At 40.7% G+C, this 13592-nt stretch overlaps 1 protein-coding gene across 11 annotated transcripts in view; it reads right to left on the reverse strand.

Annotated features, from left to right (window-relative positions):
- pde1cb (phosphodiesterase 1C, calmodulin-dependent b) overlaps positions 1 to 13592 on the reverse strand; it is a 147309-nt gene that overhangs the window by 26756 nt on the left and 106961 nt on the right. For 10 of the 11 annotated variants that reach the window (XM_054769310.1, XM_054769311.1, XM_054769313.1 and 7 more), the window contains 5 exons: positions 12150 to 12216; positions 11843 to 11959; positions 8881 to 9021; positions 2860 to 2960; positions 1061 to 1189 (listed from right to left, as the gene is read on the reverse strand). In XM_054769310.1, coding sequence (XP_054625285.1) covers positions 1061 to 1189; positions 2860 to 2960; positions 8881 to 9021; positions 11843 to 11959; positions 12150 to 12216 — 555 coding nt within the window. The remainder of the gene's footprint in view (positions 1 to 1060; positions 1190 to 2859; positions 2961 to 8880; positions 9022 to 11842; positions 11960 to 12149; positions 12217 to 13592) is intronic. The other variant, XM_054769314.1, reaches the window with a different exon arrangement.

Here is a 13592-nt window from a genome sequence, read left to right on the forward strand (position 1 = left end):
CTATTTTCTTGAACTTTTTGATCAGCTAATGAACAGTTTATTTCACTTTAATGTTTGTTTGCAATACATTGGTTAGTCAAAATTTTTTTTTTGGTCTCACTCCCATTTCTTCTTTTTGCATTTTGAAGCTCTACTTAGAACCTCCTTGAGATCCAACAGTGCAAAAACGTAAATTCTTGCAATTTTTCAACTGGTCTTAAAATTTTGCTCAGGAGTGGATATGTGTAATTGTATGTATAATGTAACACATGCTGTCTTAAGTTAGGGCGATGGTTGTTTTTTGTTGTGACACTTATTGCCTGCAATAATTCACAGATCTTGAGCTTCTTGTGACGCAGTTTGGCACAGAAATGGAATGATACAGAGGATACTGGACACTTTTTGTAACAAATACGCTTCTACCTTAGAGACAATGTATCTGTAAGTAATGTGCAGCTATAATGATATGATACCTGTGTGGATTGAGAAATGTGGTATTTTAGACAGTAGTGTGGATTAATAGCTTGGAGATTGTAGATGCTGTGTCAGCCACAGACAAACTAAATAAACACGTATGATTTTCAGTCTATTTTAATTCATTTGTGAATACAAAAATTAGGTTTTGGTGTTCAAATACAGCTGTTTCATATGCTTCTGCACACCGTTCAGGTGTCATGTAACGTATTAAAAGTGTCATTTATTATAAGTAAGTTTTTATTGAATCCATATCGTATGAAGAACGTGCCTTATCTCAGCTTGTGTAGCCTTAGTTTGTGTCCTTGTTGGTGTAAACATTGCCCTCTCCCTCTGCCTTTCTCTTCTTTCCTGTGCATTTAATGTTGTTAGAAGTGGCGCCATGAACACTCCTAAAAAAACAACAACACTCGCTCTGATGATAGCGCTATCATAAATATCGCTAAACGTCACTTATAATCCAGTGCGACTTATAAACATTTTTTTCCTCTTCATATTGCATTTTTTGACTAATGCGATTTATACTCCAGAGCAACTTATTATCAAGAAAATACGGTATTTGATTTTCCTTTGCTGTCACTGTGCTCCAGGTATCCATCATTCTGACCTCCAGTCATCCTTGGAGAGATTGTAGAGGATGTTCATTTCGTCGTCGTCCTGAAGCAGGCGGTAGGCTGCACTCACGTGGTGGCTCTCCAACACCGAGCGGTCGTTATACAGGATGGCCGTGTCTGACCTGGGAGGAGGCAAAGCAAATAGCCGCTCGCAGAACTCCAATAAAACCCAGTCTTGTTGCTACTTCTTTTTTCCCCGATCAGTATAACTGGTCTCTGAACTCCACTTTAGAGATGCCTTTAAGGATATTTAAAGCAATTTTTTGCTTTTAGGAATTGTGCTCAGCATGGTTGATACCTAATGAAGTTTAGTTTGTGCACAGTTATTGCAGTGATTCTGCCTAAATGGGCTGTGGAAGAAAAATAAAATTGCTTCAAAGCCATTTTGAACTACAGCATAGCAAGTGTGACTATTGCTGTATGGCTGGTAGAAAATGAATGGAGTGAGGTTCCCCGGGGCTAAAAAAGTTAGCTTGTCAATAAGTACTCATTAGGCAGCTTTCACATGTTAACATGCAGTAATCAATAGGCTGGACTTCATTTTTGTTTCACTGGGCTTGTATTTGATTGCAGAAAATGTTAACTCTGAGCCATATGCCTGCACTCATTTACATTCGTCATCACTTCATAATATCGTATTTATGACTTCATGACATCGTATTACAGCAACCTTCTTTGTCGTGTGGCTTGCTTTGACACATTCTGTTCAACCGGCGGCAATTATCCTTATTAACAGGTGGGAGGAACAATGTCATTGATTATACTTGTTTTATACTGGTCTTTTTGCAAGCCCACGCATGTGTTGGTGCCTGAGCAAGGTCACAGTGGGCTTTGACTATGAGGATTATTTAGAGTTGTTCCGTTTTATTTCTGTTATACAAGGTGGTGGTTATCATTAATACCCGGTGGGAGGAAGAATCTCTCTTTAAATATACGACATGTCTTGGATGCACCCCCATGTACATATTCATGCATGAGCAAGATCACTTTGGGCTTTGACTTTGTGGATTATTTCAGCTCATTCCGTTTTATTTCTTCTGTGCAAGATGGTGTTAATGATTAATAACCGGTGGAAGGAAGAATCTCTTTAATTATACGACATGCCCTTGTTGTGTGCACGTACGTGCATTTGTGCATGAGGAAGCTCACACTGGGCTTTTACTTTGTGGATTATTTCTAGTTATTCTGTTGTATTTCTATTGTGCAAGTGGTCGTTATCATTAATAGCTGGTGAAAGGAAGAATCTTTCCATGATACGACACATCTTTGTCGCACACCCATGCATGTGTTTGTACATGAGCAAGCTCGCAGTGGGCTTTGACAATGTGAATTATTTCTAGTCATTCTGTTATATGTATTTCTATTATGAAAGGCTGTTATCTTTAATAACTCCTCAGAAGAAGACTGTGGATTATTTTGAACCATTCTGTTGTATTTCTTTTTGTGAAACGTGGTGCTTATCATTAAAAACTGCTGAGAGGAAGAATCTCTTCAATTATGCGACATGTCTTGGTTGTTGGAGGTGGGGGGTATCATAACTGGCGGGAGGAACTACAAGGAAGTGTGCTATGCTTCAGCAAACAAGTGGAAAAGCTTTTACACAGTAGTATCTTCCATGTCACTGTTCTGCATAAACACCAATGACTCGGAACATGGATGAAGTTGACCTGACCCTCTCTTTTACAATCTTAGGAGCTCCATTTGCGCCTTTTGTTTCGGCACACATGCAAAGGTCCCGAGGCGTTTATGAGGGCATCCATCTCAGAGCACTTTTGATTTTATGATCCATTACCTTGTCTGAATATGGAAGTTGTTTGTGGTCCCCGTGTGCTCATAGTCGTGCACGGCCGCCGCAAAGATCATGGCAAAGATCTCCAGCTCAGTTAACCAATGCTGTGGCGAGGGGGCAAATATAGACGAGAAGAACAAGTGGGGTGTGTGATGGTGGAGGAAGACATGAAAAGGGAGCGACATGCAACAATGGAAAAGGCAGGCATGAATTCGAAAGGAGGAGGAAATAATGGACAGGAATTACGAGATGAGAAATGGGAAGCCAGTGAATGGAAAACAGGAAGGTTCCATGAGGAAGATGTGGAGGAGCCACCATGGAGAGACATGAGGATGAATGGAAACACATAAGGATGGGGGGAGCAAAAAGAAGAAAGGAGTCACATTTTTTACCGTCACTTCAGCGTTCCCTTTTTTTCCTCTCAGTTGCCAAATATAAATACATGACCCGCTCTCTTTAATTTCATTAGGCACCATGAGGTTGTCCCAATTTAAAAATACACTGTATTGACTGCTTTTCAAGCTTTTTTAGGTCAGGTTGAAGTCTTATCGTCTTAATATTAGAGCTGTCAAAAACAGTGTGTTAACGGCGATAACTAATTTATTTCATTAAGTAAAAATGTTTAGCGTAATTAACGCATGCACATCATGTCAAGCCATACCTCTCCGTTATGACGGCAGATGGAAGCATAATGCCGTGCCCCAAAACAGTCACACAGAGTCTGACGCTCTTTTATAACTTTATTCTGACCTGAACACATCAGCAGCAGTGTAATTCCAACACCATATATCTATCTTCAACTAACACAACACATCTCTAGTTCTCCTCGAACGACACTCATTGTTACGAGACGGCCCCGAGATTCAATCATGGACACCCCCAAAATCACATTAATGTCTTAATTATGCACATATGTGTGGTCTAAACAAACAGAGAGACAAAGAAGAACAGTAAGTGGATATTCTTATCACTCGCTAACCTAACTCTTGCTGCGGAAGTACAATTTGATGCATTTAAGTATGCTCAGAAATCCCAGACATAATACATCTACACTCAAAACATAAATTCAACTGAAATTACTTGGTGTATTTGAACGCAATTCTTCATGGCTCATAAAATGGTTAAAGTGTGATTCAAATGTTGCGCTACTAATAAAGAGACTAGAGTTAGGCAAATAGATATGTAAAATATAGTAAAAATGGGCATATTTCACACATAGTTGCAAATCGTGATTAATCATGATTACTGATCAACTTTTTATTCATTTGACAACCCTCCTTAATATGCAAACACTAAAAGAAGAGCGTGAAATTATGGAGATCTTGTTTAAATGATGGAAAAATACATATTTGGCTTGCTGCTTGTGGCCTAAACCCAAAAATGACCAACGCTTGCCCAGACATTGCGGTGGTATTCATCCCAAAAAAGATTGGTATAGAGTAGGTGGAAATATCATTAGGGGTGTAACAGTACGCCATAATCACGGCTTGGAACGCACCTCGCTTTGGTTTGTTTTGGGTACAGTAAGGGAACAAGATGGTAAACATGCATGTGCTTAGTTTTTGTGCATATTGCTTTACTGCAGAAATGAGAAAAAAAACAGGATTGTTTATGTCAGTAAAATGCAACAATGTAGACAAGTGTAACAATAAGCTCTAAGAGTGTGAATGATTATTTTATTTGGAGTAAAGTAAAGTTTAGTGTAGTATTAAAAGTTCCAGCTTGTCCTGTTCCCCATCTCTCCTGAACAATGGCAGCCCACTGCTTTCATTTTATCAACTTGTCTTTGTCCCCTGGTGAAGTGTTCAAAAGCAGACTTAAACCAAGGAAAATGATTTTCAAGCTGTGGCTTCTCCGTGGCACTATTGCTAGCCATGACTACCGCTAGCCAAAGACGGCACTGTATTTGTTGACTGAGTAGACCTGGACTATGTCACAAAGGGCTTCACTTCCCGTATCTCACTAAATACCTCTGTACTGTATCGAAAAATCAGATTATGAATAAATGTACAATTACACCCCTAATATTTATGTATCAATATCTGGACCACGGAACCTCGGTTAGCGTACATCCCGTTTTTCGGTTTTCGTCAAAAATTGTGAAAAGAACTGTGTTTGGAACATATTTATATCACAAAACGTCCCTATTAGCATTTAAAGGTCCCCCGTTAGCATTAGGGTTGGGCATTGAGTGTCGAGCATCGATGGGAACCAGGATTAACATTGTGATTCTCCCGAGATCATTCACATTTTGATTCCTGTGGTTTCTATGTCCGTTCCGCTGACCGAAAGAAATAGCCGCGAACACCAACGAAGAAGCCGGCGAGCACCAACAAAGAAGAAGCTGCTAAAAAGTTAACTTCATAAAAAAGAAAGGTCATCTCAGTGCAACATTTGCAACACAATAACATCATGTAAAAGGAGGGACCAACATGATTAAATGCCTCCGGATTTATGGTGTAGAACTGCCCCATCTTTGATGCGCTACGTCCGACTTCCTCTAAGCTGTCAGAATAAGGGAAGTCAAACATTAAACGGCTGCCCGCTGATGTGGTAGTTTGGTGTAATAAGGGACGGGAGCTACGGCTATAGGAGGTAGGTTTATTTATGAGCACAGCTAGACTCTAGCAACAGTCAAGACACTTTTACAACGCGTACAGCACCGTCAAAATAAGAGCGCTACAGGCTACATCCTGTTGACATATAACAAAATAAGGGAGTCATAAAAAATAGCTTCCACCAACATTGAGGCAGAAACCTAAGTATACTGGTACTAACATGGTAGCTCAACTCATACAGCCAACATTAGCCCGTGTACTTCTCATAGACAAATCTTCACAAGTTGTTTGATATTCTGCACCCAGGTTAGTCCATGTTTGAGTGCCTGCAGTATCACACACTCACTAACACAAATAACTAAGAGCATATGTGGAAATGTTTTTTCATGAGCTTTTCAAACGTAAACATCTATTGTTGAAGTGTATTCCCGCTGAAAGAAAGTTTTATATTCAACATTTATATTCAAGTTAAATGGTTTGATATTTATGTTTCGGACAGCGGGTCGCAAGGGCAGCAGCCTAAGCAGGGAAGCCCAGATCCTGAGGAGTTCTCAGGCCAGATGAGAGACATAGTCTCTCCAACGTGTCCTGGGTCTTCCCCGAGGTCTTAACCGGTCGGACGTTCCCTGAACACCTCCTGAGGGAGGTGTCCGGGAGGCATCCTGACCAGATACCTGAGCCATCTCATCTGGCTCCTCTCAGTGCTGAGAAGCAGCGGTTCTACCCCAAGTTTCTCCAAGATGACAGTGCTTCTCAGCTTATCTCTAAGGGAGAGCCAAGCCACCCTATGGTGAAAACTCATTTAATTTGCTTGTACCCATTTCCGGGCGAGAGCCATGGAGGTGCTGAAGCACCCAGCAGCTTCACACTTGGCTGCGAACTGATCCAGTGAGAGTTGAAGGTCACGGCTCGATGAAACCAGCAGAACTTTTATGACCTTGCCTCTTAAAAGCATTGAAATCGAGAATCGTTTGGAACCGCAATCAAAACAAGGAATCAGAATCGGAACTGGAATTGTTCGAATGATGATAATGACGATGCCCAACCCTAGTTAGCATGCTCTCAACTTGAAACCGGAATCGGAAGTCATTATCCCCCAGCTCCATTGCCCGTCTATGACATCTCCAGCGGTTGACTCTGTAGTTCTTTGCTAACTAACACAGTTACAACAGAACTGTGTGCTTTTTCTTATTGTGTACAGCTGCAAAATATCCCACAATAGAAATAAAGAAAGTTGCAAGTGCCACTATTTTGAGAAAGCAGGTGGGAAACACAATTGAAAAACAAATAACTTGTAGCAAAGTATACAGTAAATGCATAATTCGTATGGATCTCTTTTCTCCTTCCCCGCTACTCGTCATCTATGTCTACAAGAGTTTTCCATCAAGATAAAACTGATGTTAAATGTTCATTTATCCTTTTGTTTGTGTTTTATATGCATTCTGATTTTTTTTCTGTATGTAAAACGAAAATTTCGGGGGCCTGCACTGCTGCTTGCTTGAGAAGACAGCACAGGCTTGGGGCTGATTTGCCTTGGGCTCGGAGCACCACCGAAAGAGGGAGAGATACTGGCAGGGTGTGTGGCAAATTGTGGAGAATTGTGGAGCTGTTCCACTCAGAGTAAAGTAGATGACTTTAGTGGGTTTTTTTCCCTGGAGGAGGACGAGGACAGCGATGAATGACTTTTTTGGTAGGCTACTGTTTAACTAGCCGTGTTACACGCACTGTGTAACATCTTTCTGTGTACTAAATATCGTATGATAAGATGTGCACACCTGCCGTTTATAGGTCTGCCTATATATGTACAAATTTTTGTAGTGGATGAGGCTTACACCGGTGCGCTCTATAGGGAAACTACGGTATTTCTTATGGGAAAAACTGATTCAGTAAGCGTATGTTTCAGTGTGAATCGGAAACTTCTGGAACAGATTACTGACGAGGTTCCACTGTATTCTAAAAATACATCTTTTTTAATGTTTTTAAGTGTTCTGTACTGAATACTGTATATATTTTCATTGCTATTTTGCTCACGCATTGCATTTGTGTACAAAATGAGCTGTAAAAAGAAACTCGCACCTTGATGAATGACCATGCATGCATCAGGTTTTATTAACCTTCAATCCGTGTATTTATGTTGCGCACACATATGCGCGCACACACACACACGCACACACACACACACACACACACACAGCTGTAAGTGGGCACTTTGGCGTGAGCTACGTGCTCATCCGAGTGCACTCATGTATGTAAAGAGTGGGTTTTATGCAGCCCGATCGATATCTTTGACTAACCAACATTGGATATGGGGGTGGGGAGTCATTACGAACAAGATGGCCGATACGTCCCCCCCCCCCTTTGGTGTATTTCCTCGTGACGGCCTTGCTTTATAAATGACCTGTTGATTGTTGATTTAATGGCGTCTGGAGGGCGTGTGGAATAATAAATGCTCTTCCCCGGCTTTCCCAGGAGAACTGGGGCTCCAGCAGTAATGTGCTTTCCTGCGCAAGGAAAGGCGGCATGCGGACAGCTGTCACGGCCACCTTATTAAGGTGATGAAATAAAAACAGTGGGAGTAGAGCTAGCTGGCTGGAATGCAGCATTGCAAGAGGAACTTAGTGGTGTTTTTTGTAGGCTGAGGGAATCTTTCATGAAGAACAAGTACATAGAAAAACATGACCTCAAAAGTAAAGTAATCCCTCGTTATATCGTGGCGGAAATATCACTCCCTCACTACATCATGTTTTTTCAAATAATAATTAATAAATGATCGGTTTTTTGCAGTTGTTCATGGCCTATTATTAGTCAAAAAATATTGAAAGACAAGTTATATGTAGTATTCTGGTCATTAGGCATCAGTCACGTTATGAGGCATGACGTTAGAGTACATTACCTTTCACACTGCATGGAGACTGGCTACTGAGCTAGCGGAGCCGAGCCAACATGCAATGGCTGAGATTGAGTGGAAACAAAGGTTCTCCTCTCATTCCATCTGGAAGTGGTAAGTTTTTGTTTTATTTGTCCTCCTTCCCTCCTATGTTTGAAACACTGTCTTGAGTTTAGAATAAGTAAATTGGAGAGGTTAACTAGTTAGCTGAGTAGCTTGCTATGCTAGCGCCAGCCGTCAGTTGAGAACCACTGCTTTATATGACCTCGTAGCCTGAGCAATGTGATGTAAACAAATAATAATAGGAGTGTAAAAGTGACTATTGGGATGTCATTTCATGTCTACAGAGCTCTAATAATGTTAAAACCCATATTTAGAAAGTCATAAACAGGTTTTGTGTGCTCTAACTCCGAATATATTCCATTTATTAACATTGACTCATATACAGTATTACGGAAATTCATTTAACGCGGTCGGGTCTGGAACCAATTAACCGTGATAAAAGACTGTAATTGGAAAAATAACAAACTACACACTAAATCTACAGGTGTGTGTGTGTGTGTGTCATGGTTTACTCACCACCATGCCAGTCTTGAGTAACAAGTAGTGAACAGTCTGTGTGACATCAGCAGCATGCATCAGGTTGTGGTAAGGGTTTTTATGCTTACTATATCCCACTTCCAGAGCTTCCACAAACGACACCACTGCAGAAATTGGGATCTGGTAACAAAAAAAACAAAAAAAGTAAAAATAACACGTTAGATTGTTGCACTTGTTCTTTTCTGATCAGACTCAAGAAAAAAGATTTGCGTATTGAAATGATGAATACCGTAATTTTCGGTGTACCGGTGTTTAAGCTGCAGCCACTATATTTAGAGAGAGAAGCAGATTTGTACATATATAAGCCACACCGGACTATAAGCCGCAGATGTCCACGTCATAAAAGGGTATATTGTGGTGCGCATGAGTCCGTGAGGACCAGGTAGCTCTTTATTTAACAGGAGCCAATCATGAGCTATAAAAAACATCACAACGAGCTTGTCAACCCATCGGAAATCGCAGGAGGTCATTACTCAGTATAACAGTCTGCCTCACGGTGTCATCTTCATTCAGCTGCCCCTGTCGCTCCCTCTGGCGGACACAGGCAGCTGAATGAATCATTGCAGTGCCCCGGCAGCCATGGCCAATGAAATGCTTTGCTGCGGAGAAAGGCATGACGGGAAGCCGTTAAAATAGTTTTTGTTTTTTTAATTCTAAACTCGTATTGGTACTTGTATATTTTTTACCTACATTTTGAGTGTTAAGTTGATGTGTGATGATTTTAGCGTTCTTTCTAAGGTAACATCGTGAGTCAGGCTGTTATATTGAGTAATGACCTCCTGATGATTTCCGATGGGTTGACAAGCTTGTCGTGAGTTCCCTTGTAGCTCGTGATTGCCTCCTGCCAAAGAAAGAGCTACTGTTTCCTCACTGACGTGCGAGCGGCACAGTATTTAAATGATTAGTAGTAGTTCTGAAGTAAAGGTCCTGAGATTAGAACATTGCCATAAATTAGCTGCACCGCTGTATAAGCCGCAGGGTTCAAAGTTCAAGAAAAAAGTGGCTTATACACCGGAAATTACAGTACATACTGTACAATATCATGTTATTGCAGGGAACATTCTTACTTATTTCAGAAGCAATGCTAGTCAAAGATCTTCAATGTGACAGGAGCACTCAGCATTAAAAAAAAGAAAAACTATTGCAAAAACAGGAGCACTCAGCATTTATTTTAAGCTCCACTGCAAACATACTAGTCAAAGATCCTCAATATGACAAGTGTGTTTTAAGGATGTCCTGCAAAAAAAAAACAATCAAAGATCCTCTCTATGCCGGGAGCACTCAGCTATATTTAAGGATCAAAATGATCGTTGAAGATTTAAAAAAAGTGATATATATTTAAAGACAACTATGTGTGTTATTTGTTGGTGCCAACATTTCAACTTTTTGTCATTGTGCCTTTTGCTCTATTTTCATCATTTTTTAACCATTCATTTTGTTTCTGCAGTGTGCCTCGGGCCAATGACAAATAAGCTCTGGGCCACACTCGGGCACACTTGCTTTTGTGGCTTTTCGCATGGCGTCAGCTCTGTGAGCAATGCACAACGGGATTTGGCTTGATGGCTTCTCGTTGCATTGCAGCTGGAGCTGATCGCTGCCTTACAACAGTCAGCCTTAACGATCCACGTTGCCGCAGCGCGAGGATTTTTTTTTTATGTGCACATTACACAATGCTTGTTGCTTTTCGGTGTGGCGTGTGCTCGCACCTCTGAGTTTCGAGGACTGGGATCAGGGCTGGGGCTGGCAAGGTGTGTGCCTGTAGTGGGGTGGAGAGGTGTACGGGCGTGTTCAGCGGTCAAAATGGGTGCCTTTTGGCAGCTCTGTTGGTTATTCTCCGGGAACGGAGGGCAATGATGTGATGATGCATTTATTTTTTCTGATATTTTCAAGATTGACAGGCAAAGTCCCAAAAATCGACTGGTGGATCGTGATCAATGGGTTGGCAATCCCTGCTTTAAATGTTACGAGCACTCTGTTGTTTTTAAGGACCTACTACAAAAACACTATTCAAAGATCCTCTCTATCAGTGATTCTCAACTGGTGGTCATGACCCAAGCGTGGGTCGCAGAGCTATCTTCAGTGGGTCACGGGTAGGCCTGTCACAATAAAAAAAAAAAGATAATTGTCCTACAAATTATTGTCAATAATCAGTATTATCTACAACATTTTTGAGACCATTTTTTCATTAATTATATGGCATAATATTTATGGCATAATAATTATATGGCAATATTAAAAGGTTGCATTTCTTTTGCAATGTAGCGAGCGACACCGTCTGTGAGCGCGCACCATTTTGTCCTGTTTGTTTATATTTATTTTGCCGACCAAACGCCTCAGTAAGCTCGCCAGGGCAAAAAGAAAAAAAAATGTGATGACCCAATGTCCGTGAGTGCACCTTGTGTTCTTGTCTGTGCTATTCGCTTGCTACGCCGCCACAAAGTGCATGCCCTGTTTATGGACAACTTTGTCATGTTTGAGTGGGAGGGGAAGGACATCAAGTAAGGACGAGCCATCCGTCCGTTAAAGAACCTAAATGTTACCAGTGTACTTTGCTGGTTTTTCAGGATCTACAACAAAAACACTTGGCAAAGATCCACCACATGACAGAAGTGCTCTGCAGTTTTTTAGGAATCAGTTGCACTTGTGTTTTGAACCACGTGGGACAGTATGATGTCATTCATGGGACAGTTTAGGGCCGTGGGCCACTAGTTGAACATCCTATTATAGATGTTCCCCTGCAGCAAGTGAAGCAGCTGTGGTAAGATGGATTGTGCATCATTTAGGCTGTGATGGCACATTCATGTTAGCTTCATTGCCCCCATCATTACTCATGTCCTCAGCAGATCTAATGCAGTGTGTCTGACCTCCCTCATAACAAAGACAGCAACAACTCCTTGTTTTTTTCTCATGGAAATGACAAAAAAAAGTAGTGTATCTTTACCTTGAAGCGGCTGATGAGGTCATATCTGGTGAGCAACTCGTAGAAAATAAACTTAAGAGCGTGTTCGCCGCTGGCTTCATTTAGAGCGAACACGTCAAATGACCACTTGTCAACATTCTGTGTGGGAGAAAAGGAGTTCCAATCATTATGTATTCCTTTTTTTCCTCTTATTACTTTTCCCATAAATTGCAATGGTGAGATCACACAGGGTGCGGCGCATTCGCTACATCCTGTGATGTGGCTTCTGCAAAATGTGTTCTTTCTTATCTGCGAGCGTGTGCTTGCATTGGAGGGCACGTGTTAATACCTTAAGCACAGATATAACGGAAGGCGGGTAGCTGAGTCCCACCAAATTGGAGGTGCGTCGGTACATCCTGTTTGGATGAGATAAAGCACATCAAACACAAAAATAAAAAAACGCTGAGCATAATCACCGAAGTGGCCTGAAACCACAGCTCGGGTTGGTTTCTCGCTAAAGCCTCAAATGCACACAAATACACTCAAGCAAACGTAGCTGTGACTAAAGATGAAGAGGATGACAACTGAAGCATCTGGATTTTTGTTTTTAGGTTCCCCATTCTAGTATTTCTCACCAATTTCACCATTTTTGTGAAGTGTGTTAGCCTTGATACTGGAATTTAGACAATTTAAAAGTGCTTTAAGTAAGCCCTACTGGGAACACACAGTTTTGTGTGTCTGTAGCTTTAATGCTAATGAGCTGTGTCTGTCATTGTGTACTTCATACAATTTTTACATATAAAGTACTGTCGTCTCTTGCCACTTCACTGTTCATATTTTAGGACTTCACTATCACACTTTTTCCAAAATGTAATGTTGCGGCCATAACTCAAGCAAAGCTAAAACTCAAGTCTGAACCCTCTACCTCACACCCTGTTCACCCGCTACTCAGCTCCCCTAAGGAACAGAATTTATAGCAACACACACGATTAAACGTCTTATTTATGTCTTAAATGACTTATTTACTCTGACCATCTTTATTATATCAGGTAATACAAATGTAGAGGTGACTATAGTGGTGTTATTTAATGTCTAGAGGGCTCGAATAATGTTAAAAACGGTATTTAGAAAAAATATTAAAGAAAAAATTCTATTTTACGGAAATTCATTTATCATGGTCGGTTCTGGAACCAACTAACCACAATAAAATAGGGATTACTGTACACTGTAGCTGTGCACTTGTCCAACATAGTAGATGGTATATATCACATATAAAACCTAACATGTGAGCGGGACAGGACACAAGAGTTAGCAGCATTAGCATAGCTATGTGAGCTACAGTGCTAACAATACACTCACATTTTAACAGCAGCATCATGCTAGGTTAACCTGAAGAAAAAAAAAAAAAAATTACAGCTCACATGTCTGTAGCTGATTGACAGTTGCCAGAGCTCCAGGCTCAATTTAAGATGTGTAGCGAGCAAACAAGTGAGGAAGATGATAGATTTTTCTAATGTTTGGTGCTCATAAACAGCCTATCGGGACACAAATTACTGTTTGAATATAATCAATAATACATTTTGCATAATCGGGACCTTTAAAGGTGGTGAATTTGTTACCCACGTAAATGTCAGCAAAACAAAGATGAAGACAAATTATTTGCTCTGTGTTTGCATACCATTTTGCATTTGGAGGGTGGTAGTGTTTCGTATAACATAGTTTGTGACGTATAGTCTTACCATTGCGACTCGTATATTAAAAAGTATATATAATTGAACATGTTTTTAAATGT

The sequence above is a fragment of the Dunckerocampus dactyliophorus genome, chromosome 2, assembly GCF_027744805.1.
Source record: "Dunckerocampus dactyliophorus isolate RoL2022-P2 chromosome 2, RoL_Ddac_1.1, whole genome shotgun sequence".
Classification (NCBI taxonomy): Eukaryota; Metazoa; Chordata; class Actinopteri; order Syngnathiformes; family Syngnathidae; genus Dunckerocampus; species Dunckerocampus dactyliophorus.